The sequence below is a fragment of the Polypterus senegalus genome, chromosome 13 (assembly GCF_016835505.1).
Source record: "Polypterus senegalus isolate Bchr_013 chromosome 13, ASM1683550v1, whole genome shotgun sequence".
NCBI lineage: Eukaryota > Metazoa > Chordata > Cladistia > Polypteriformes > Polypteridae > Polypterus > Polypterus senegalus.
The window spans coordinates 82,692,833-82,720,594 of NC_053166.1; the positions used below are offsets into that span (position 1 = coordinate 82,692,833).

General features: G+C 40.3%; 1 protein-coding gene across 2 annotated transcripts; it reads left to right on the top strand.

The window, feature by feature from the left end:
- Positions 1 to 2,235: 2,235 nt before the first annotated feature.
- zgc:100918 (uncharacterized protein LOC449549 homolog) lies at positions 2,236 to 15,365 on the top strand. 2 transcript variants are annotated; one of them, XM_039774555.1, is made up of 6 exons: positions 2,236 to 2,439; positions 5,064 to 5,125; positions 7,234 to 7,360; positions 13,223 to 13,441; positions 13,793 to 13,921; positions 14,203 to 15,365. In XM_039774555.1, the coding sequence occupies exons 2-6, from the start codon at positions 5,073 to 5,075 to the stop codon at positions 14,293 to 14,295; spliced, it is 621 nt and encodes a 206-aa protein (XP_039630489.1). In that variant the 5' UTR covers positions 2,236 to 2,439; positions 5,064 to 5,072; the 3' UTR covers positions 14,296 to 15,365. The 2 variants fall into 2 exon arrangements, with proteins under 2 accessions (XP_039630489.1, XP_039630491.1); XM_039774557.1 differs by lacking the exon at positions 2,236 to 2,439 and having other exon boundaries at positions 7,239 to 7,360.
- Positions 15,366 to 27,762: the final 12,397 nt, after the last annotated feature.

The following is a 27,762-nucleotide window of genomic DNA, read 5'->3' on the forward strand; positions in this document are numbered from 1 at the left end:
CTATGGGAACAAGTCAAGCCAGTGGAGGCAGTGTGATGCTGTTTGCAATGTTCTGCTGGGAAACCTTGGGTCCTGGCATTCATATGGATGTTATTTTGACATGTATCACATACATAAAGATTGTTGCAGACCATATTCACCCTTTCATGTCAATGGTATTTCCTGATGGCAGTGGTCTTTTACAGCAGGATAATGGGTCCTGCTACACTGAAAATTTTGTTCAGGAATGGTTTGAGGAACACACTGAAGATTTCAAGGTGTTGGCTTGGCCTCCAGATTCCTCACAACTCAATCTAATTGAGCATCTGTGGGATGTGCTTGAAAAACAAGTATGATCCATGGAGCCTCCACCATACAACTTACAGGACCTAAAGGATCTGCTGCTAACATGTTGGTGCCAGATATCACAAGACACCTTCCACGCCTGGATGGGTGGGAGCTGTTTGGTGGCACAAGGGGGACCTAAACAATATTAGGCAGGTCACGTTATGGTGGTGGCTGACTGAAGTAAATCCATAAGGTACATGGATAAATAATTTTAAGGACTTAAGGAAATGTGGTGTGTGTGATGAAGTAATAAACTGTATTATATGCCAAATTCAATCACTTCATGACAAAGGAGAAAAGGGAAACAAAAACTCTAGGACATTTAAAAAAAAAGTACTCAAAAAGAAAAAAAAAACGTGTTTGAGGACAGGTAAATGTTAGGAGTGACAAAAAATATGGTTTTCTGTATTTCTGATGTCTTCCCCTCTAACCCTCGTAAATGATCCATAATCTCCCAGAAACTGCACTTCCAAATGTATTTTTTGAAGTAACAAAAAGGGGGGCGCGAAAATGTGAAAAAAGAAAACAAGAATCAAAAATATGAAAAATACATCTATTGAAACCAAAACAAATTAACTTAAACTATATTCTGATACTAGAAAAATAAATATAGAGTTAGATGTCGATAAAAGTTAATTAGGTATAATAAAATATGCATCTATTATATATCATTAATTAAAAAAGAACAAATTGGTATTAGTGGGCTCCTTTCAAAAAAATGTTGGGGGCCGATTAAAACTATTATGAAAACTCGGGTCCCAAATACTTAAAGGTTGAGAAACGCTGCTTTAAATAATCTCACTCCATCCTATATCTCGGAATGTCTCTCACCTTACACTCCAAATCCTAACCATAGATCTTCAAATGAGTATCTGGTTATAATTCCAAGAGCTAAACTTATAAAGACGTGGTGAGGCAGCCTTCTGCTGTTATGCACCAAAAATCTGGAATAGCTTACCAATAGAAATTCTCCAGGCTAATACAGTAGAGCATTTTAAAAAACTGCTAAAACCCCATTATTTTAATATGGCTTTCTTATGGCTTCATTTTAGTGCAATCCTGATATTCTGTATATGCATTTAATTATTTTTATCATGGCTCTGCTATCCATACTAACCCCTACTTTCTCTGCTGCTCTATTTCTGGTTTTCACCACCTTATCAAGGCACCATACTGTCTCTATTTTGATGGATTGAAGGCCAGATGTTCACATAACAATCATCATCTAATTCTTCCACGTGAAGCCTGAAAACCATGAGGACTGCTTTATATCATTTATGTTAGGCAGAATGCTTAGTGGGGGCTGGACGGTCTCATGGCCATGGAACCCCTGCAGATTTTGGTTTTTTTTCTCCAGTTTTCTGTTTTTTTTTCTGTCCTCCTGACCATCGGACCTTGCTTTATTCTTTCTTACTTAGTATTGCCTAATCTTATTTTTACATTTTACTTTTTCTTTATTTTGTAAAGCACTTGGAGCTACATAATTTGTATGAAAACTTGCTATATAAATAAATGTTGTAAAATCGAATTAACAGGTTAGAAACTTAATGGGTGAATGAATGGTTATTTTAAGTTTTAATTATATTGACTTGATTATTGTGTACTGTATAGACTGTGCAGTAAGTTTAATGCCCCTTAAAATCTGCAACTTTTCATTGGATGGATTATATTAAAGTTTAATATCGGATTCACACAATGGAGTTATTTTCATTTCCTAAATTCTTCCAGGCGGCTCTACTTAACAAATGACAAACAATATAAATACCTTGTTCCACGAGGACGACCTTAAAAGAAAGTCGCTATACTTGAAATTATGGGGCGGCGCGTTTCTCTCCACTGCCCACACTTCCCTTCCGGAGAACGTAAGAGGGCGTGGCAGGTGTGTTTCACCAGCGCGTCATGTCCGCGTGACAGGCGGCCGCCATATTGGGTCTGACACCGAGAAGAAACAACAACAGCGGATGTACCGTGAACTGGGTTGGACTGCTTTTGTTAGTATTAGAAAAGATAAAAAAGAAGACATAGCTGGCATTTACGACTGAAGACAACTTGAGTATTTTCTTTCTCCAGTCGAAAAAAACCTGTTCGCGACTCCAGACTAGCATTTAACAGGTAAGCGCAAATAAAAAGCTACACCCCGGTTTCACTTCAGTTTCAGTTCGGAAGGAAGATTTAATTAATGTAATGATTTCTATTTATGTTTTGTTATAGGCGATATGGTATGATTTTTAGCAAATTGATTTTGTACGAGAAAAGTACACAATTGTACAATTGTGGAATTAAATTACGTATCACGCAGGCTTATAATATTCTCGGTCAAGAGAAAATAGTGATAAAGCAGACCAAAAATCAGTTATCCTGTGACTTTTTCCTTCAGTGACATTTACAGTTTTGTTTTTAATTATTGGCACTACTGCTAACAGGAGAAGATGAATTGCAGTTTTGCTAGTAGGAGAAGATGAATTGCCGTTTAAACGCAGAATGATGTTACTTGTGTGAATAACTTGACTTCTGCAGTACACATATACCGACTGGGATGGTATCGGAGTTGTTAAATTGCTGGTTAGATTGGGCAAGTGTTCGCCCTAATCTTGCACTTCGGTGTTCTGCGCAGATCTGCATTCTGATTTGTTAATTTTTACTACCAGCAGTCAGATTCACCGTTTGCGCAAGGGTGGCAGCATACGAACAGATGCACGGAGCCGGTTGCAACAAACTCCTCATAAAGAAAAAAATGTTTTCCTCTAAAGTGTATTGCGGGATTGTTCGCAGGATTTAGGCAGTTGGGAAGAAAATGAATACGGAACCCAATGTAACTCTCTGCTAGTTACCGAAACTTGAAAATACTGTACTACATTTCTGTCAAGTTGTTTGTGGCTGATGAAAAGCCTGGTGATAACCACACAACCTACGTTGTCTTTTTTTTTAACACTGTACGCAGTGGTAGTATCTTCTTCTTTCCAATAAATCTTAACGTAAATTTTCTGAGAGATAGAGATGTCACACACAGACGATATTATGAATAATGTTAGTAATTATTAATACTGCAGTCAAGCTCTCATTTTTTTTTTAACTGTGATTTGTACTCTTGGGTTGACTGTCAACTATAAATCGTCTAATAGAGAGAGAGTTAGTGTACCTATTCATAAACTGACATCCCTTCCAGGATTGGATGTTGCCTCGCCCTTGTTGATTCCAGAGTAGGCATTTTCCTCCCAGCAAATAAAAATAAAGGTTCATGTTCTGGTAATTGCTTGTGCCACAATATTTATTTTGCTTTAACAGTTCTATGTTTGATGTATTTGTATTTCTATACTTTTGGTTACAGTTTTTTTAAAGGATTAAGATAGCACAAAGTAAATTAAAGCAGAAAACGAGAGCCAAGTCTGTCTTTTATTTAAGCAAACTGTTTTTGCCTTTAAATTTACATAAATGATTTGTTCTACATTAATGTGTTACATTAATCAAATGTTTTAGTAATCTTTATATTTTTAAATAGAGGTTCATGTTGGACTAAAGATGTTAGCAACATAAAAAACTGAAATTGTTTATTGAAATGATAGTGTTTTCAAGTAACTAATTGTAAACAGTATAAGTTGGTGTCATTTTGTTCTATTGAATCTTTACAGCAGCACTACAGTCTTTGCAAGGTGTAGACTCTGTCACTTTAGTCCACACATTACTCTTGTCCTCTGTCTATTATAGTACCTCCATACCACCAAATTATTTTATACCATAAAAATAAAGTGGTCAGTTTTAAAGTTGTATCTGTGATATACAAGACAATTTATTTCAATACATAGAAAATAAATACACATTTACAATACTTTAAGTGTAGCAGTATTTTAGGAACCACTGTCAATATATGTTTTTATCTTGAGCTAGCTTCCGGTACGTCCTTGACTTAGTAGTATGGTGGGGGCAAAGGATTAAAGGTAGTTGAGCAGTACAGAGATGAATTCATTTTGACTTTTTCCAGTAACTAGTAATAAAAATAATATCTTTATGGAAACCCTTCAGGTATTCTGTATGTACAATATGTTGTTACATGGTGTGAATAAATACATAGAAATATTCTCTGTTCTGAAGTGCACATGTTAAGCTATAAGGTGTCGGATTCACATGCCCAGATGTTCTTGGTTATAAGCCTCTTTTTAATACAACTATTAAATGTTTCACTTTTTAAAAAAAAAAAGGATTCCACAATTGTGGAAAAGTAACTCATTTCAAAAATATACAATTTGTTCTGTAAAACAGCAGTTTTAATAATGCTGTTGTGTAGCAGTTGCTACACCACAGCAGATGTCATTCATTGTCTGTGCCTTCACCCAGTGTCTGCCGCTGTTTTCTCTAGATCCTCTAGTTTTCATCCCATATGCTAATGCACAGATGGCAATTAACCTATTCATGTTGAGTAAACTGGCAACTATTATTGCTCCTCCCTAAATGTGTAATGCACCCTTCACTGGACTGTTGCTTTTTTCGGGGTTCATTCTTGTCTTCCACCTGGTCCGGTATGGATTGGTTATGGTTTTCACAATGCATAAGTCAGACTAAGCAGATTATGTGTTTGTTGGATGGATGACATTTCTGTTCATATTACATAGTTGATGAAAATGTGATGCAGTAGTTAGTTTTTAAAGTAAAACATGTAAGAATTAGATTTTTTTTCCCCATTTGTCCTATCTTTCCATAGTACATAATCTCATTATTTATGCATTTTATCTATTTTTCAGAGTTAAGGCATGGCCTCACGAAAGAAGGTGCTTTTAAAAGTAATCATTCTTGGTGATTCAGGGTGAGTTGAACTTGGCTATGACAACTGGCACATTTCAAATTGGATAACTAAGAGAAAATAACATTTCCAGTGTAATTCTTTTCTTGGCATTATATATTTTAACTGTTGTTTTCATGTTTGTACCTACTTCGGGCATCTTGAAACCAAATACTTCCTTTTTTATAATAAAATGTGATAGTGCAGGGCAGGTTTTATAACAATTTTATTGTTGATGCATTTGGTATTCCTCTTTTGAAACATTTCAAGTATTAAATGTTTCAGCAGATATACTCTAGTTACTGCAGGCCATGGGGTGTTTTTGATAAATCTGTGCAGTTGATTCAGCTTTTCGCTGTAATCATTTTAGTAGTCAGATACTGATTCTTGCTTATAATATGACTTGTTTTTATTCTTTGTTTATGTTATTAAACTACATTTCCTGTGATAGCTCAGCCTTTTATCTGCTATTGCCTCTAACAATAAACAAAATATTACATGCGTCAAAACTAAATATTTTATTCAGAAAATGCATCATGTAGTATGTATGCTGAAGAGAACAAAGATGTGAATTCTGACTTAATTTAGGTATAAAACGTAAAGAAAGTGTGTGTTAATGATGCAATTAGTTGGTCCACTCAGTTAAATAGAATTTTTTTCAGGGTCATCAATATTTTGTTGTAATTCAAAACAACATGCAATTTACTTTGAGCAGGCATGGGTGTTAAAGACTGTAGGTAGTATTTTATGTGGAAGGGACTTGGTGGAAACCCATGTGATCTGTACTGTATCATGCACCAGCTACCTAGGAGGCTGGCTGATATTCCCTGGTTTTTTTTTCATAAATAAAACAAATATAAATTTACACAAAATTTCTGTTGTTCACATCCAAGAATTTTAAGACCTTAAGTGCATAGTGCATTATTACATCAATAAGGAAAAGTTATCTCCATGTTATAAAGAATAATGTTAGCACCTGAAGCTTGAATAGCTTCTGGGGATATACCATTTAATTCAGCTGAATAACACCTTTTTTTTTTTTTTAAAAATCCTTTGCTAGTTGAAGTGGTTGGGTTCTTTTTGAGTCAGGTATTTTACATGTGAGATATGTGACATCTTTGGTCAAGTCATATATTGTTTTAAGCAGGACCAAGTTAATGTTGTGGGTTTTTATTTTTAAATCCAAATTGATGATTTTTTAAGTCTTGTACATACACTCCAACTTTTTTTTTTTTTTTTTTTTAAACAACATGACTGTACATTCAGTCACAGTTTATAAAAAAAAAAAGCTTTGATCTGTTGGTATCGTGTTTTGATACATCTTAATTTTGCATGATTCACATTGGTTAATTGGTATTGAACTGTCTTGTTTTAAAACTGTTTGATCAGAAAGTAAGTTCTGCAATTTAAAGTACTTAGGTTTGCATAATATTTTTAAAAGCAAAGGTAGCCTGTCAATCTAGAAGCTAGTGTTCAAGAACTTGAATTACTTTAAAGTTTTTATGAAGCATTAATTATCTTCTGATTAACACACTAGCTACAATAAACACTTAATGTAGCCTTTCGTGGATAGGTATTAAGGCATTATAATTTAAAGTTTCTCTTCATTCTCATTGAATCACTGTAATTTTAATTTTCTCAAATATTTGCTCTTCATATGAGGGGGCATAACTAAATTTGTTTTTTCATCTTAAAACGTGTGGATAACCTTTTAAGTAGAGTGATATTGTAAAAAATATTGATTATTGGAAAGTTCAACAACAAAATTTTATTGTTTTGGATGATTTTTCTGGTTTTACTGGTTTAAGGAAATCTTTACTGTAGTTTGTCTGCTTGCTTTCTTTGCTAATTTAATTGAGGATTTATTTTCAGTTCCATTCTGAAGCACAGGCACTGAACTGGAAACTCTAAATTCAGTCTTATGGGATACATACACATAGTTCTTTATCATTTAAATTGCAGAATCTTTTCACCTATATGTTAAATGTGTGGTGTTCTCATTTTCTTTAGAGAAATATTAAAAATAAGAAAAAAGCTTTTGCATAGAAACTTTTTGCATTTCTTTTCTCCAAAAGCAATAGAAGGCTTCGTCTTTATTTTATTAATAATGCTTGTTTGTGTCTCCATGGCAGTGTAGGAAAAACGTCCCTAATGAACCAGTATGTAAATAAGAAGTTCAGCAACCAGTACAAAGCCACCATTGGAGCAGACTTTCTGACTAAAGAAGTAATGGTCGATGATAGGCTTGTAACAATGCAGGTAACAGTAAATATTTGTCAACAAAGCACCAGCCTATGAGAAAGGTTTCTTAATGAGTCAATGTAAAATGATGACTTAAAAATTGAAGTAATACCATATCATAGTTGTTCATAAATGTAATTTTTTTTTCTTTGTTTTGCAAGTAAATTTGTAGTTGGTAGAACTTACTGTGTGCTTTTCCTTTTGTAATTTTAGTATTTATGGAAAATGTTATAAAACACATTTTGAATAATATTGGACAATTTTAAAAGGGCACCTAGACTAATGGAATAGAATTGTTAATTTGGCCTCATCAGGAACTCTAGACACTCTTTTCTAACTTTGTCACTGTAATTATGGCCTTGGTACATTTTCTGTCTGAGCTGAAATGTGTTCTCTGCAACCACTCTACTCTCTTTACATGTTAGTGTAATTGAAGCCTCATAGTTTGCCTGCTGTAGATGGTTTTGCCTAGTGATAGACTGGTATTCCACCCAGGACTAACCCCTGTCTTGCATCTTAACTGTTAAAAGTTTACTTTTACCCCTTCTAATAAACTAAAGGGAAAAGCCTATTAGTAAAACTGGCTAGGTGGCACACACATTTAGTAGTAGTAGTAGTAGTAGTAGAAGAAGAAATAGTTTTTAAAATGTAATAATGTAGAAATTTCCTATCAAACTCCTTTCTATTAATTTAACTCATAAATTAAGATTTATTTTTTTGTGTAAATTATAATCCATATGCTAATCATTAAAAACTTGTGCCTTTGCCTGTGAATTGTAATACTACATAGTATTACTTTCATATGCTTAGGAAATGCTTGTGGGCAAGAAGACCTCAGCATTTTTATTCTTGTTGATTTTTGTTTTTCATTGTTTTTTTATTTGCTTCCTGGGACTTCACCAACACATCCCTTGTAATATACAAGAGCATGTTTTGAAAAAGTGGAAAGTACTTAAACAGTGTAAATCTAAAAAAAAACAAACTGACACAGCATGTTTCCACACCTGCCACATGACAAACCACCACTAGATCCCAAATTATGACACAAATACTGCAATGTGATGGGTGACACCTCAGCACCACATTAGTTGAGATGGAATGACACAGTGTGAGGCTTTTATGGTGGCTGGAGTGCCAGTTCTGCCACCAACACCAGGTTTTTTCCCTGAAGGTTTGAGGGCCTACTTGCAGGGCTGGATGCAGATTAACATCATACCCAGGTCGGAGCAAGGGCCCAACGGAGTAGAGTCATTTCTACAGTTTTATGGGATTTGAACCAGAAACTTTCCGAGCCTCGGAGCCACCACTCCACCCCTAATATGCAGCTTTTGGTAATTTTAGTTGTCAGTCTTAATGGTGTAATAGCAGCTAGGGACTGGCATTTTAGAACTTTTCATTGTGGTGATTTAAATAATTTGGAGAAAATTCTCATTTTAGAGCCTTCTTACGACAATTTATGCAGCTTGGATTCCTCAGTTGATTGTAGTTTGTAGCAAGAATCACCTGTAAAACAATTTATAATTTATACTATTTTACATTTTAGGCAATTTCCATGAGCATAGCACTGGCACTCGTGAGGCAGTTCAGATATTAGGGCTTATCTGACTTTAGAGTCTAAAACTGATTTCAAAAAGGGCAGTGTCAGCTTTTTCAATTTTGAATATAAAAAAAAAAGGTTAAATACTTATGGCTTACCATTTTATCAAGTGACTCATTAAAATTAACTACATTTATTTTATGGAGATGTGCTTTATGGTTAGCTAGATAGCAGTGACCCATTAGTTAGCAGAACAAAATCCTACATTTGTCTGTTTTTGCAAAAGCACTGCCAAATGTCATGCAGCCAAGCACCATTTAAAATATATATTGCACACACATGCTTTGAAAGCATGTGCTTGCAAACTTTATGGCTTATACATATTTGTTACATGCTTGCAAAATGTACCACTTATGCTATTGCACGTAAATGTTGTGACTTGTCAGTAATCTTAACTCCATATTATTGCTTCAGACCGTTGACCATCATATACCTTATACAAAGGTATTGTAGATCTTAGTTATACAGCAATAGTCATACTATGCACAAAAATAATACTAAGGATGCTAAATGTTATGTGACCGATATAGCTAAGACTAAAATAGTTAAAGGTTCATATTGAGCTAGTCTATAATATTTAATAATCATTGAAATCCATTCATTCATTTATTAAACAAACTAAACACATTTAATTATGTTACTTGAGGATTAACTCTTTGCCTTAATTTTAATTGATGCACAACATAAGACTCAGGCCCCTTAATTATTTCTTTTTTCCTTAATTAGCAACCAAACAATTTTAAGACACAAAATCCACCAACACATAAGCAACAACTTGCATCCATCACACAATAACTGAAAATAAAGAAAGGTGAAGGCCTCAGTAATGTTCTACTCGGGTCCACAAAACATTTTGACAGCGCTCTTAAAAAAAGAAAATCGCCAGTTTTGGAAATGTCTGCCTTTGCAGAATGAGCGCCATGGAATTAACAGGTTTAATTAGCAATGAGAATTGGCTTCAAATTAAGAAACTGAATGAAGTGAAGTTGGTTGGAGTTAGAGGCCCCGACTTGGTTGGTCATCTGTTGGCTCACTTCATGTCAAAATGTATGTTTAGGTGCCGTTTAAGGAAAAAACAATCAATTCAGTTTTCAGTCTCAAGAAAAGTTAATTAAAATAAAGGGAAATAGTTAATTAGCAGCATCTATAATTCACTAAGGGCACGTACGACAGTGAGCACAAGTAAGACAGAGCCACGCCCGCCAACTCAGAGTCCCGCCCGCAAACTCTAAGACCATGGGATACGCTCGACAGAGCCCCGCCCGCCAACTCTAACCCTCCTACTGCATCATGGGATACGCACGACAGAGCCCCGCCCACCAACTCTAACCCTCCTACCGCATCATGGGATACGCACGACAGAGCCCCGCCCACCAACTCTAACCCTCCTCCCACATCCACCCTCAAGGAAGCCAGTCCTGCCCACATGCGGCCGACACAGCATTTCTCGCCAAGCATCTGCAGTACGCTTAAATCGCTCAGTCCAGTCCAACAGCAGCTGTATGAAAGCTTTTCGTGGAAAACCCTAGGTAGAATTTACGACGCTACAATGCCCCGACATGTCACACCAATGTTGCAGCGATTTTCGTTGGAGAAGATGGTGAACCGCCTGCCGAAAGGGACATTTGCATCTGTCCCATAGGTAACTCCTGTAGACAGATTTCCACGCTCAATATGAATTGCAATCCTATAGTTTACCCACTTTTATTCCCTTACGGAGACATTTCACACCTACGTCTTTCAAGAAGTATTTATTTCTTCTTGATTTCTGAATTCCTTTCTCACCGTTCCTATTCTTACACCGCCGTATGCTACAGCGGGCTTCGGCTAGTCTGTTATTATTGCTAATTAATGTGTTCATTCTTTCAGTGTTAATTTGTTTGAATATGTTACCCTAACCTATTGCTAGCATGGAAATGAGCATTGATGGCCTTCTCTTCCACATGTGTAGTGAATTGGTGGTGTGTTTCTAATTTTTGTTTTCAGTTAATGGATTATTTAAAAATATAGTATTGTTTTTTTATCAGAACTTATGCATTTTTATGGATATGAACAAATGGTGTCAGATAAATGTTTTTCACTAAATCTTGACTGGCACATTAGCAAGCCCATTTGCCTGCCTACCAGAATATGTGAAATCAAGAATGTGTCTACAAGAAATACAACTAAAAGACACACTGGTTTTCTGAATTTGATAATCGGGTTAAATGTGCTATTTTTAATTTGCCATACTGAAAAAAGTGATATTCAGAGTGATCATTGATGTGAAAACTACAAATGTGTTTACAGTTTCAAGTTTCATTTTTAGTCAAATCCTTCTGTTAAAAAATACACCGTTTAGGAAACTTCATGTAAAATCTTAACTCTTAATTTTATGTTTTTATTCAAGAATTTTAGGTATTTTACAGTTTGAATATTTCGCTAGGTGATTTACAGTGGTGTGAAAAACTATTTGCCCCCTTCCTGATTTCTTATTCTTTTGCATGTTTGTCACACAAAATGTTTCTGATCATCAAACACATTTAACCATTAGTCAAATATAACACAAGTAAACACAAAATACAGTTTTTAAATTATGGTTTTTATTATTTAGGGAGAAAAATCCAAACCTACATGGCCCTGTGTGAAAAAGTAATTGCCCCCTGGTTAAAAAATAACCTAACTGTGGTGTATCACACCTGAGTTCAATTTCCGTAGCCACCCCCAGGCCTGATTACTGCCACTCCTGTTTCAATCAAGAAATCACTTAAATAGGAGCTGCCTGACACAGAGAAGTAGACCAAAAGCACCTCAAAAGCTAGACATCATGCCAAGATCCAAAGAAATTCGGGAACAAATGAGAACAGAAGTAATTGAGATCTATCAGTCTGGTAAAGGTTATAAAGCCATTTCTAAAGCTTTGGGACTCCAGCGAACCACAGTGAGAGCCATTATCCACAAATGGCAAAAACATGAAACGGTGGTGAACCTTCCCAGGACTGGCCGGCCGACCAAAATTTCCCCCAAGAGCGCAGAGACGACTCATCCGAGAGGTCACAAAAGACCCCAGGACAACGTCTAAAGAACTGCAGGCCTCACTTGCCTCAATTAAGGTCAGTGTTCACGACTCCACCATAAGAAAGAGACTGGGCAAAAACGGCCTGCATGGCAGATTTCCAAGACGCAAACCACTGTTAAGCAAAAAGAACATTAGGGCTCGTCTCAATTTTGCTAAGAAACATCTCAATGATTGCCAAGACTTTTGGGAAAATACCTTTTGGACTGATGAGACAAAAATTGAACTTTTTGGAAGACAAATGTCCTGTTACATCTGGCGTAAAAGGAACACAGCATTTCAGAAAAAGAACATCATACCAACAGTAAACTATGGTGGTGGTAGTGTGATGGTCTGGGGTTGTTTTGCTGCATCAGGACCTGGAAGGCTTGCTGTGATAGATGGAACCATGAATTCTACTGTCTACCAAAAAATCCTGAAGAAGAATGTCCGGCCATCTGTTCGTCAACTCAAGCTGAAGCGATCTTGGGTGCTGCAACAGGGCAATGACCCAAAACACACCAGCAAATCCACCTCTGAATGGCTGAAGAAAAACAAAATGAAGACTTTGGAGTGGCCTAGTCAAAGTCCTGACCTGAATCCAATTGAGATGCTATGGCATGACCTTAAAAAGGCGGTTCATGCTAGAAAACCCTCAAATAAAGCTGAATTCCAACAATTCTGAAAAGATGAGTGGGCCAAAATTCCTCCAGAGCGCTGTAAAAGACTCATTGCAAGTTATCACAAACGCTTGATTGCAGTTATTGCTGCTAAGAGTGGCCCAACCAGTTATTAGGTTCAGGGGCAATTACTTTTTCACACAGGGCCATGTAGGTTTGGATTTTTTCTCCCTAAATAATAAAACCATCATTTAAAAACTGCATTTTGTGTTTACTTGTGTTATATTTGACTAATGGTTAAATGTGTTTGATGATCAGAAACATTTTGTGTGACAAACATGCAAAAGAACAAGAAATCAGGAAGGGGGCAAATAGTTTTTCACACCACTGTATATTCAAGTGTATAGAGTATAGAATTTTACAGCTCTCAGAAGAAACACATTTTTGTTAATCTTTAAATACAGTGAAATTTCACCTAACGTTTGGCAAATTTATTAGACTTCATAGGTGTGGTTCTTGGTCATGTCATCTTAATATATCTGTAGTAAATATTATATATATATCTGCATTATTTATGATGCTGTGTCTAATCAAATCAACTCTCTTCCTCCCTTCTCCAACCGTCAAAGATTTGGGATACTGCTGGACAGGAGCGGTTTCAGTCTCTTGGAGTAGCATTTTATCGTGGAGCTGATTGTTGTGTATTAGTCTTCGATGTGACTACTCCTAATACATTCAAAACACTGGACAGCTGGAGAGATGAGTTCCTTATCCAAGCCAGTCCCCGCGATCCAGAAAACTTTCCATTTGTTGTGCTTGGAAACAAGATTGATTTAGAAAACAGACAGGTAAGGCAGGATGAGTATATGTTGCTTTCCTATCTCCATTTTTAATCAGCCCTATGAGTCCAGATATACACACATTTCAGTTTTGCCTCACAGCATTCACAGGTTTTGAGTTATTTTTGATGTGCTATTATGTAAAAGTAGCATCTGTGTGTGTATATGTGTGTATGTATTTTTAAACTAACTGTGCACATTGCTTGGCTTGATTACAATGCCTGTGAAGTAAGATCAGTCTTCTAAATAAAATGGTTTAGACAGGATTCTTCTGATGAGAATGAAACATGACTGTGTAGCTGGTATCTTTTAAAATGAACAGAAAGGGCAGCTGATAAATTAGAGCTTATTTTCTTATAGGTGACTACCAAGAGGGCACAGGGTTGGTGCCAGAGCAAGAATAACATACCATATTTTGAAACCAGTGCCAAGGAGGCAATTAATGTTGAGCAGGCTTTCCAGACTATTGCCCGCAATGCTCTCAAACAGGTAAGATATAAAACCTTCAGAATACTTTTGCCTTAATTTAGTACTACTTTTTGTCTTTTTTGTCTTTCTGCTAGTCCGCATTCGATTTTTTAGCTCGGTGATATTTGCCAATATAAAAGACAACCAATCCCTTATCAGTCAGTTTTTATGGAGCTTTAAGATGCTTGATTATAGTAAATTGCCAATCACTTTTATGATTTAAAGATCTGTTTATTCAGTCATTCTCAAAATGTTGCATTTATCACTTATATTCTATCCTGATTTTAACCTTTTTTTAATAGGAATCAGAAGTGGATTCATATGATTTTCCTGACCAAATCAAGTTGGACAGAAATGATAAACCACAAGCTGCCGAAGGTGGATGCAGCTGTTGAAGAGTAAACGTTTGCTGGCAGATGGACCGGTGGATGATGGGGAGAGAGAGAGTAATACTGTTAACGCTGAGAGGCTGGGGAGAGAAAAACATCAACCCTTTGGAAAGAATGGGTGGGTGGGGGGTCGGGGAGCAAGCTGAAAATGGAGAGGAAGATCCTTTAAATTACAAAAATACTAAAAATGAAGATACTATGGACCAATAACTGTGGACAGGTTGGACTTTAGACAAGCTGAATCTTCTGAACTCTTCCTACTTTTTTCAGTTATTCTCACAGTAGCTCTTGCACTTGTTACTCTGTCATGGGGTCTATTTGAGCATTGGAGTTTAATTTCAGGAAACTGCCTTAATAGCATTTCATAACACTGCATTATCTTTCACTGGAGATTCATTTAGCTCTCTGCAGAAGGCCTGGAGCACATTTTATAGGAAACAACTAAGTACAGGTGTTTTTGTGTGTGTGCAGAAATTTAGTGAAGCTATAGGACTCGCCAGTGAATGTAACATTTATTAACCCAAAATACAAATGCAGTTTTACGTGAAAGTAAAAATCCAACGTTTAGATGTGGCACTCAGGGTAGTAACACTAAGCAATTAATTCTCTGAAGGGCATGGCGTCCTGTAGTTTATTGAAAGTCAATATTCCAGTCAGCAGTGACATTTTGTTGCCAAGGAAGTACCACCCTGTTGTATTATACACAAGATGCCAAAGCCCTTTTACTATTAGGGATATGTGCAGAATTAGGAATTCTGATTGTAGCATCTTTCATTTGGAAGAGGGAGAACATGGTGTGTATCTAAATATGACCACCTAGTGGATATACATAGGATGTTACAATGTCAGTAAATTTTTTTTTTTTTGTCTTTTAAGAAAGAATTTCAGCATTGGTTTCAATGAGATATTTGAACAGTCTGTAAATTCTGTACACATCTCTGCTAGTTTATCAGTCTTTAATTATATGATAAGTAGGGGCTGGCTGTTTTTATTTATGTAATGTACCAATAAAATTGTGATGCTAATAAACCATTGTTTTAAAGGCTTCTTTTGGGGAGCCGAGTAACAATCTGAAACCAAGTAAAAACACATTTTACTGCCTTTACATATCACAAGTAAACTGTCTTGACCACCGTACTCGAGAAAGTGAAACAGATAATCTACAAAAGTAATTGGAGATTTTTATTTCTTCATCACATATGGTAAAATAAATTTAAGTTTTATTGGACAAAAACCAGAAGACTCTGAAAGTAGTCAGTATTTTTTACATTTTCATTTTTTTTATTCTTTATGTAGATAATTTCCCAGCTACAACATTGGACATTATAAAATATACATTTCACAATTGATTAAAAAAAAGTGTACATAATGTTTTATGTTTAGTTTGTGCCCCATTTGAAAGTTTCTTAAAGCTTTTTGCTAGTAATAAAATAGTGAGTGGTTTCTGTTCATGATTTTGATGGTATTGGGCCTGGTGTGATGACACTAAGGGGTCCTTCCACTCTTAGGCTCCAGAGTCAGGAGAGCCACCTTGCTGAGAGTTGCCGCTCCACAGCAGAACGGCAGAGGAGTGCAGGCTTCAGTTCCTGCTTTGTGATTAACTGCTGTAAGGTAGCTAAACACCTTGCACATGCTAACAGCACACATTTACAGCAATCATTTTGTTTGAATAGCTAATTTGTACACTTATAAAATCCTGCATGTTAAGAAATCTTAATTTTGCAATAATTCATAGATGGAAAAAGCTGAAGTTTCCAGCAATTGTGACAAAACACCCTTGTTAATGTCTCCTGTTTTTTTGCTATTCTAGAAGGTTTGTACCTAAATAATATTATATAAATCTAACCTTTAGAGAGGCATAATTGAGACCCTCTCCATAATACAAGAAGTATCAAGTTAAAAGTAGGAGACCTCAAAATGATTGCCTCTTGTTGTCAGTTACTTAAAAATAGCACATAGGGAATAACTGGTATCAAGTTATTGAGATCATAAACACACAAATACATATACACAGTGGACTCTTTCACTTTCTGCACACTTATGTTGTAGATTTAAATGTATTAATGTACAGTTTGCATCTATCCACACTCAACCAGTAATGACAAAGTGAAAACATGTTTTCAGCAAGGTTTGTGAATTTATTTAAAATCAAAAACTGAAATCTTTTGTTAATCTTTACAGACCTGTGATCCAGTACTTTGCAGAAGCAATTACAACTTCGAGTCTTCTTGCGTAAGTCACTAAAAGCTTTGCAAACCTGGATTTGGCCAGTTTATCCTTTTCTTCCTTTCAGATCATTTCAAGCACCATTGGATTGAATGAGAAGCATCTGTAATCTGCCATGTTCAGGTCTCTCCACAGGCGTCCAGTGGGCTTTGGGCTTTGGTTAAGCCACTCAAAAATACTCAAGAGACTTGTCCTGAAAGCACTCCAGTGTTCTTTATGCTTTGGATCATTGTCATGAAAAATGAACTGTCACCCCAGTCTAAGGTTGCGTACCCTCTGAAAGCAGGGCTTCTTCAAGGATCTCTTTGTATTCATCCTTTTCTCAATTCTGACTAAGTCCCCCTGTCTCTGTTGCTGAGAAGTGCCCAAACCCATTGGATGATGCTGCCACCACTGTGCTTCACTTTAAGGAGGATATTAGACAGGTCTCCATCAGATTTACTGCTTGGAGGTCCACTCATAGAATTGATTCCACCATGCTCTCAGAATCCTTTAAACACCATTTGGCAGGAGTTGTTTTAGTCTAGCCATCCATCCATCCATCCATTCTCTTCCGCTTATCCGAGGTCGGGTCGCGGGGGCAGCAGCTTAAGCAGAGAGGCCCAGACTTCCCTCTCCCCGGCCACTTCTTCCAGCTCTTCCGGAGAATCCCATGCTCCCAGGCCAGCCGGGAGACATAGTCCCTCCAGCGTGTCCTGGGTCTTCCCCGGGCCTCCTCCCGTTGGACGTGCCCGAACACCTCACCAGGGAGGCGTCCAGGAGGCATCCTGATCAGATGCCCGAGCCACCTCATCTGACTCCTCTCGATGCGGAGGAGCAGCGGCTCTACTCTGAGCCCCTCCCGGATGACTGAGCTTCTCACCCTATCTTTAAGGGAAAGCCCAGACACCCTGCGGAGGAAACTCATTTCAGCCGCTTGTATTGCGATCTCGCTCTTTCGTCACTACCCATAGCTCATGACCATAGGTGAGGGTAGGAAGGTAGATCAGCTGGTAAATTGAGAGCTTTGCCTTACGGCTCAGCTCCTTTTTCACCACGACAGACCGATGCAGAGCCCGCATCACTGCGGATGCCGCACCGATCCGCCTGTCGATCTCACGCTCCATTCTTCCCTCACTCGTGAACAAGACCCCGAGATACTTGAACTCCTCCACTTGGGGCAGGATCTCTCCCCAACCCTGAGAGGGCACTCCACCCTTTTCCGCTGAGGACCATGCTCGGATTTGGAGGTGCTGATTCTCATCCCAGCCGCTTCACACTCAGCTGCGAACCGATCCAGAGAGAGCTGAAGATCACGGCCTGATGAAGCAAACAGGACAACATCATCTGCAAAAGCAGTGACCCAATCCTGAGTCCACCAAACCGACCCCTTCAACACCCTGGCTGCGCTTAGAAATTCTGTCCATAAAAGTTATGAACAGAATCGGTGACAAAGGGCAGCCCTGGCGGAGTCCAACTCTCACTGGAAACGGGCTCGACTTACTGCCGCAATGCGGACCAAGCTCTGACACCGGTTGTACAGAGACCAACAGCTCTTATCAGGGGTCCGTACCCCATACTCCCGAGCACCCCCACAGGATTCCCGAGGGACACGGTCGAATGCCTTTCCAAGTCCACAAAACACATGTAGACCGGTCGGGCAAACTCCCATGCACCCTCCAGGACTCTGCTAAGGGTGAAGAGCTGGTCCACTGTTCGCGACCAGGACTAAAACCACACTGTTCCTCCTGAATCCGAGGTTCACTATCGGACCCTCCTCTCCAGAACCCCGAATAGACTTTTCCAGGGAGGCTGAGGAGTGTGATCCCTCTATAGTTGGAACACACCCTCCGTCCCCTTTTAAAGAGGGGACCACCACCCCGGTCTGCCAATCCAGAGGCACTGTCCCGATGTCCATGCGATGTTGCAGAGACGTGTCAACCAAGACAGTCCTACAACATCCAGAGCCTTAAGGAACTCCGGCGATCTCATCCACCCCGGGCCCTGCCACCAAGGAGTTTTTGACCACCTCGGTGACTTCAGTCCCAGAGATGGGAGAGCCCACCTCAGAGTCCCCAGGCTCTGCTTCCTCATTGGAAGGCATGTTAGTGGGATTGAGGAGGTCTTCAAGTACTCCACCACCCACAACGCCCCGAAGTCGAGGTCAGCAGCGCACCATCCCCACTATATACGGTGTTGACACTGCACTGCTTCCCTCCTGAGACGCCGGACGGTGGACCAGAATCTCCTCGGCCGTCCAAAGTCGCTCTCCATGGCCTCTCCAAACTCCTCCCATGCCCGAAGTTTTGCCTCAGCAACAACCGAAGCAGCGTTCGCTTGGCCTGCCGGTACCTATCAGCTGCCTCCAGAGACCCACAGGACAAAAAGTCCTATAGGACTCCTTCTTCAGCTTGACAGCATCCCTCACGCCGTGTCCACCAACGGGTTCGGGATTGCCGCCACGACAGGCACCACCACCTTGCGGCCACAGCTCCGTCAGCCGCCTCAACAATAGAGGCACGGAACATGGCCCATTCGACTCAATGTCCCCACCTCCCTCGGACGGGTTGAAGTTCTGCCGGAGGTGGGAGTTGAAGCTACTTCTGACAGGGACTCTGCCAGCCGCTCCCAGCAGACCCTCACAACACGCTTGGGCCTACCAGGTCTGACCGGCATCTTCCCCACCATCGAAGCCAACTCACCACCAGGTGGTGATCAGTTGACAGCTCCGCCCCTCTCTTCACCCAAGTGTCCAAGACATATGGCCGCAAGTCCGACGACACGACCACAAAGTCGATCATCGACCTGAGGCCTAGGGTGTCCTGGTGCCAAGTGCACATATGAACACTCTTATGCTTGAACATGGTGTTCGTTATGGACAATCCGTGACGAGCACAGAAGTCCAATAACAAAACACCGCTCGGGTTCAGATCGGGGGGGCCATTCCTCCCAATCACGCCCTTCCAGGTCTCACTGTCATTGCCCACGTGAGCATTGAAGTCTCCCAGCAAAACGAGGGAATCCCCAGAAGGTATGCCCTCTAGCAACCCCTCCAGAGACTCCAAAAAGGGTGGATACTCCAAACTGCTGTTCGGCGCATACGCACAAACAACAGTCAGGACCCTTCCCCCCACCCGAAGGCGGAGGGAGGCCTTAGTCTAGCCACTCACATGTAATGGATTGATGGAGTGCAGCTGAGATGGTAAATTTGACAGGCCCTCCCATCTCGGCAAAGGACATCTGAAGCAATGTTAGATTGACCACTGCATTCTTGGTTATTTCCCTAACCGAGGCTTTACTTGTCCAGTTACCCAGTTTGGCTGAATGTCCAATTTGAGATAGAATCCTGGTGGTTCTAAATTTCTTGCATTTCATTATTATTGGGAACATTCAAATCTTTAGACTTTTTTTTCACCCTTCCCCAGATCTATGTCTCACCTCACTTTTATTGCAGATGACTACAGTTCGTCCCCATTATTTGCCCAGAGAGATGTTACATCATCCTTATTAATATTTGCATTCCGCCCTCTGTAAATGGAAACTTGGCAACAGACATGATTCATTCTGTCACCAGCACTTTAATGATGACTCACTCCAACCCTGCTGTTATAATATGTGGTGACATCAAGCATGTGACTTTGGAAGAAACAATGACACATTTCCATCAGTTTGTGTCATGTTCAACTCACGGAAGTAGAAAGACCTACTGGCTCCTTTGGGCACATCCAACCACAACCTGATTCATCTTATTTACAGCTACATGGCTGTTTATTAGACAGCAACATGTTACCACCAGAATAGTAAAAAAGTGCAGCCTGGGTACTGAAATGGCTCTGAATGACTGCTTCCTAGTGACGTAAAGGAAAATGATGTGTAAGTCACATCGGGATGATATCGAGGAACTCAGTCACTGCATCACAGACTAAATTAACTTCTGTGTTGACACAGTGGTACCCACAAGGACAGTGCATTGCTTTCCAAACAAGAAGCCCTGAATTACTAAGGAGCTAAAAGGTCTCCTGAATAACAAAAAGAGAGCATTGATATCCAGTGTGGATGTTACAGTATGTGCTAAAGAAAAAGCTGAGTGAAGGAAAGGATGCTTACAGAGCTAAAATTGAAAACAAATTCACTCAGAATAACATGAAGGATGTCTGGAATGGACTGGACATTAATACTGGACTTAATCAAGGGCTCATTTTTTAGAAAGGGACATGGACAACGCTAAGACCCTGAACCAATTTTTGAATAGATTTTCCCTCACACTGCTACCTTCTTCCAAAGAACAGTTTCCTCACACCATCAGTACTATGTCAACTGGAGTGGCCAGTTATAAGTCCACCTCTGATCATCAGTGTGGGCTGTCCATAACTGAAAACCAAGTAAGGAGACAACTGAGGAAGCTACACGCAGGTTTGAGTTCTTAAGGCCTGTATAAGATATATCAAGGAGATATCAGATATGTTTTACATTTATTTCATTACCTGTCAGACAGCCATGTTGGGCCCATGGGAGGCCACTAGGAGTTTGCGTGATTTAGGAGTCCCTACTCCATAGGGGCAGTGCCTTTCCTCCTGTTTGCTATCCGAGAGACCCCGCAAACAGCTACCAGGTTGAGCCCTTTCAAACTATTATTTAGCTGCTGACAATGCGGTGTGTTAGACATTTTTTGGGAAGAATGGACAGGAACTCGCGAAACACCCCACAGGTGGAGATTTGTCGATTGAGTCGTTTCACTGCAAAAACAGATTTCCACATAAATTTCGTGATGAATGGCAGGGGCCGGCAGTAATAGAAGACCATATGTCCCCAGTGAATTATAAAGTCAGGATTCCCAGGCAACGGAAACGGGTACAGTTTTTGCATATTAACCTTTTAAAGGAGTGACAAGACCACCATGAGGTGATGGTCATGTCTGCAGTGGTCCCTTAGACCGAAGTTGCAATTGTGGATGACTTAACTGAAACACAGAAAGCAGAATTGCTATCCGTGATTGAGAGGAATTCTGATGTCTTTTCGCCCATGCCTGGCCGAACCGACGTTGCAGAACACAAAATTGTAACTCTACCCAGTGTTACTGTACAGGTACCCCTGTATTGCCTGCCAAAGGCAACGAGGAAAGTGATACATGAAGAAGTCAGCAAATGCCCCAGTTAGGCATGATTTGCCCGAGCAAAAGCAACGATTTAGTTTGGTTCCGTATTGATTTTAGGTGTTTGAATAAGATTTCCAAGTTTGATGCATACCAGATGCCGAGTGTGGACGAGCTGTTAGAGAAGCTCAGGAAGGCCTCATATATTTTCACCCTAAACCTCACGAAGGGTTATTGGCAAGTGCCCTTGGAGGAGTCCAGTTGTAAGAAGACAATGTTCACCACTCTGGATGGGCTGTTTGAATTTACGGCACTCCCTTTTGGTCTGCATGGTGCACCGCTGACCTTTCAGCGGATGATGGATCAGATTCAGTGTACGCAGGTGCCTGTCTTGACGATGTGGTCATTTTCAGTAACGACTGGGAATCTCATCTTGTCTGCCTTCAGGTGGTGCTTGACAGTTTGTTGCTGGCGGGGTTGACGGCTAATCCTAAGAAGTGCAGGCTGGGTATGTCAGAAACCCATTATCTGGGTTTGCTCAAGCCTCAAATGGACAAGGTGGGGCAGGTGCTAGCATATCCACGCTCCGAAACACAGAGGCAGTTTCGTGCCTTCCTCGGGGTACTACAGGTGGTTCATTTCCAATTTTGCTCATCGGGTTTGCCCCCCTCACTGACTTGACAAAGGGCAGAAAGAATCCTAGTGTTGCTCTTGTGACAGAGCCTTCTCGGACCTAAAAGCCGCTTTATCCTCATTTCTGCTTCTGCGCAACCCAGACTTTTCAAAGGAATTAATTTTGCAGACACTTTCAGTTTAGGAGTGGTGCCCTCACAATGTTTTGAGGGGGAAGAACACCCCATCACGTTTCTCAGCAGGAAGCTGCTGCCCAGGGAGTGTAATTATTTGACCATTGAAAAGGAGTGTTTAGTGATTAAGTGGGTGGTGGAGGCCCCCCGTTACTACCTCTGGGGATGGAGGTTTACCCTCGTGAATGACAATGCAATGCTTCAGTGGCTGTACAAACAGAAGGATACGAACGCCTGGCTCACTCGGTGGTCTATTAGCTTGCAGGCTTTTGCTTTTGATGTTTCCCACCATCCCAGAGCTGCACACATCAATGCTAACTTTCTCTCTGGCTGAGCCTGACTTGGACGGTTACTTTGCCCACACCAATGTGGACAAAGCTAATGGGGGGTTGGGGGATGTGAGGTTTCTGAACTCTTTTGGGACCCCCCCAACAGGATGACATGCTGAAACACGACTATGACGTCTGTGGAGGGCTCCTTGTCTCTCACCAAAGCAACTGCAGGTTCGTAGTGCAGCAGCATAGCGCCGCAGAAACAAATACGAGCCGATCGTGCTCACGACATAAGCTCCCGTCGCCAATGGGTGATGCAAGGAATATTATAAATGCAGGGAACAGTATAACTTGGCCACTGACCTGGCCCCAACCCTACCCGTTTGCTATGTCTGTGAATGGGAGAGTGTTCGATCCCGCTACAATAAATGACCATGCTGCTCCTGTTTCATGTAGATTAAAGCTGGTTTTGCTAAAGTACTGAGACTCAGCCTCGTGTTTTGGGGTGCAAGGCATTGACTCACACGTCACAACATATAAAACCTCAATTATATAAATATAGCCTCAATCCTAAAAAAGTTATGACAATGTGGAGAATGCTATAGAAACAGACGTGGTGCTCTCAATAACGTGCAAGTTATCCATGCCATGAGAATGACACACACCATACCGTGACACATTCTGGCTTTTGGGCCTGATACTGATAACAGCTTCGGTGGTCCTTTTCCTCTTTGACGTGGAGAACATGACTGTGTTTTTTTTCCCCAAAAAGCCATTTGAAAAGTTGACTGGTTGGCCCAAAAGACACAATTCCACTGTGCTGCTTTTCCATCTCAGGACTTGGTGGTGCTTCTGGATAGTGTTGAAGAATGGCTTCTGCCATACACACTAAAGCCTCTACTTGCATTGGTAGATGCAATGGTGAACGCTGCTGACTGACAAAGTATTACTAAGCCCATGTTGTGATATCTGTTACAGTTGCATGATAGTTTTTAAGATGGTCATATCTGAGGGATCAGAGATCATGTACCTCGAGAAGTGTTTTTCAATCTTGCCCTTTATGCTCCCATATTTGATCGGAACCCCTGAATTGTTTAATTATATTGTGCAACTGCACAAAATCTTACTGATTTGTCATTGTACTCAAAATGCTGGATTATTCGCTGATGAATCGGTAGACAAAATGGTGGCCCTTGACCAATCCTTGCCCTTTAAGCACTAGGCTCCCCTTCAGGGGCTTCTTATACAGTATAACAGAACACCTGTTTCACCTCATTTTGTTATTTCCACTTGTCACATCGTCATTAGTCCTAAACTTCCCAGTCCTAACTTTACTGGAGTGTGTTGCACGTATCAATTTCAGAATAAATGTATGTTTTCAAAAACAATGCAGCTGATTAAGTAAAACATGAAATGCCTTTATCTTTATACTGTTTTAGTTTGAATACAAATCAAAAAAAATGTTGTTTTTATTAGCATTTTCCAATATGTCCCAACTTTTTTGGATAATTATGTTTATGTGTTTTGTATATGTGTTTATATGTATATGTGTATATGCGTTTTGTTTTATGTGTTTATGTGTTTTGTATATGTGTTTATATGTATATGTGTTTATGCGTTTTGTTTTATGTGTTTATGTGTTTTGTTTTATGTGTTTATGTGTTTTGTATATGTGTTTATATGTGTTTTGTTTTATGTGTTTATGTGTTTTGTTTTATGTGTTTTGTATATGTGTTTATATGTATATGTGTTTATGCGTTTTGTTTTATGTGTTTATGTGTTTTGTATATGTGTTTATATGTATGTGTGTTTATGCGTTTTGTTTTATGTGTTTATGTGTTTTGTATATGTGTTTATATGTGTTTTGTTTTATGTGTTTATGTGTTTTGTTTTATGTGTTTGTATTTTCTATATGCGCCCAACCTGCCTTGTGTCAACAGTTCGGGCTGGTGGTGGTGGTAGTGGTGGTGTAATGAAGTGGAGAACATTTTCTGGGCACACTTTGGACCCTTTGATACCAATCAAACATCCCTTAAATGTCAAGGTCTATTTGAGTATTGTTGCTGACCTTGTGCATCCCTTCATGGTCACAATTTACCCATCTTCTAATGGCTACTTCCAGCATTGACAGCACACCCAATGTAGTTCATGAACATGACAGTAATGAAAGAAGCCTGGACACAAGCAGACACTGAGACAGCCAGAAGTCCAAAGCACAAACACGTTTATTTTCTTCTTTACTTTTACAGCACCATTCAATGCTCAAACTCACAATGTTCAGTCCTTCCTTTCTTCTCTCTTCTCTTTCCTGCCGCCCTCACTCCTCCACTCGCAAGCTCCGTCCTCTGCCTCCAGACTCCAGCTCTTTGAATGGAGTGAGGCGGCCCCTTTTATGTTACACCCAGATGTGCTCCAGGAGCACCCTGATGATTTTCCTCCAGCACTTCCTGGTGTGTAGGAAGGGCTGCATGGGCACTCGGAACCACTCCAGGTGCGCCTGGATTCTCTTCAAGCAACACTTCCTGGTGTGGTAGAAGTGCTGCAGTCCAAGGCCCCTGGTGGTGGCCACGATCCCCAACAGAGCTGAGCTTCCAAGCTCCAATCCCATGGCCTTGATGCAAACCAGGGCAGCTGGCCTCTTGTGTCCCGGGAGAGGTATTGTCCATCTCCTGGTCTTTTCGCTCTCCAGGTATCCTGCCCGGAAAAGGGTCCCAGCCATCCACCACACAGCGAGGTCAACGTCCTTCAGTGGCCTTCCAAAGTACCAAATCAGAGTCCCATAGAGCACCTATGGGATTCGTCGAAACAGGAAATTCACTCTATGAATGTGTAGCTGATAAAATCTACAGAAATTGCATGATGCAGTCATGTCAACATGGACCAGAATCTCAAAGAAATGTTTCAAAACATCTTGTGGAGTCCATACCATAAAATATACTGAGGTTGTTTTGAGAGCAAAAGGAGGCCCTAGCCAGTATTAGTATGGTGGTCCTAATTATTTGCTCAGTGAGTGTGTATATATTTTATGTGACTCAAGGTCATTGAGTTGAGGGTTGTCAATACTGTTATGCTGCTTGTGGGATCTCCACCAAAAGAAGTTCTATCATTTGTTTTTAATTTAAAGATGATTGTCATTCATCCAGTTTTACGACCATGGTCATAGTAGCGAGCATAAAACCCCGAAGACAGGTACGTCTGAATAAGTAATTGATAACAAAATGTCACAAAGGTATGCTGAGGCTCTGCATCGTACAAACCTCGGGAATATTTGAGTTATACAGTATTTTACAAGCACAGGAAGGTTCAAGAAGACAGGTGGAGATTTCCCGGGCATCGGATGAATACAACTTTGCAGAAAATAAGTGGAGATTAGTAGATAGACACGGCATGCAACTCTGGGTGATGATCGGAAACACTGGAAGAGCGAACATGACTTCAGAAACAGTGCAAGAATAGACATGGCTAGTTTCAGTAACTGCTCTTTTATGAGGCGTTTCCCGTGGCCATAACAGTGGGAAAGGTGATTTTTTGAAAGTATGGCTGTGATTCATTTATTATTGAATAAATGTGCCTGTTATTGGACTTTACTCTGTTACTGCATTATTGCTGATCTTGTTGCTTTTTTCAAAACATGACACTAGAGTACTCCATGAGAGTGGTGTAAACCTTTTATCTGAACATAATTGCATCCCTGTGAAAGTTATTATTAATATATTTGAGGTGAAGCCTTAGTGCTGGCATCTGAAAAGTACAAAATGCTATCTTCAGGGGTTCTATTTTGAAATCTGGATGCTGTAAAACTGTGACGAATTCATTCTCAAATGTGAACCCATACTCCTCACTGAGAATAAGTGTAAGAGGCTTCGTAACTGCTTCTCATGTCCTACTCTAGTTTAGGACAAATTCTGAGGAGAACATGCAGACTCCATGTAAAACCTGACACAGTGAGGCAGGAAGGAGAGCCCAATCTGTCCATGTTAAAATGTCTGCACTGAACTTACTAAACTTCAGCCTGATTAAACTGAGGTGAATCAGTATTGCTAAATTGGCTGTAGAGGCAGCAGGAGATAAATGGAGCGAGGCAAGACTCAAGAGCGGGCGCCCTGTTGGGTGTCTGTAACCAGCAGGGACCCAAGCCTGGATATGAGTGTTGGCCGTGCCTGTCGTCTGTTTTAAGAAGAAGGAATCAGGGCTGGGCGGCAGGGTGGCGCAGTGGTAGTGCTGCTGCCTCGCAGTTAGGAGACCTGGGTTTGCTTCCCGGGTCCCCCCTGCGTGGAGTTTGCATGTTCTCCCCGTGTCTGCGTGGGTTTCCTCCCACAGTCCAAAGACATGCAGGTTAGGTGGATTGGCGATTTTGAATTGGCCCTAGTGTGTGTTTGTGTGTGTCCTGTGGTGGGTTGGCACGCTGCCCAGGATTGGTTCCTGCCTTGTGCCCTGTGTTGGCTGGGATTGGCTCCAGCAGACCCCCGTGACCCTGTGTTCGGATTCAGCGGGTTGGAAAATGGATGGATGGATGGAATCAGGGCTTGCGCGTTTTTGAAGAGTTTTATTGTTTTATCTGAATATGTTCATTGTGGATATTTTAACCTCCTGGGATTTGTTCCAGGATTATTTATTTAAGGAAGAATTTTGCTCTGCACTTTGAAACACTTTGTTTTTGTTTAGTACTTAACACTTTTTGCAGCATCCCCTTGTTAAATGTGCGTGTTCTCATTTGCCTGGCTCATCTCAGTTATGGCTATCGACGGTTTTGGGTTGAAGAGGCTCCTGTTACTGTATGTGAATTTGCCCTGCCATGGATTGGCTCCCTCTTCAGACATTATTCCTGCCTTGTGTCTTTCCGGTGATTGCTGGGATTGGCTCTGACTGAGCTGTGACCCTGCCCTGGATAAGCACGATGGATGTCAATAATGTCTGTTCAGTTTTTGTCACTTGATTACACGCTACATGCCGTGGTTGGAGTGGAAACAAATAATTGCTGGCACTCTCTCATTTCGTGGGCTGCTTGGCTTTCTGAATGAAAGCGGATAACCCAACTGCGTCAAATCCTCTAAGACAAAGCCTAAGAACAACAATAATGAATTGCTTAAGAATGGTT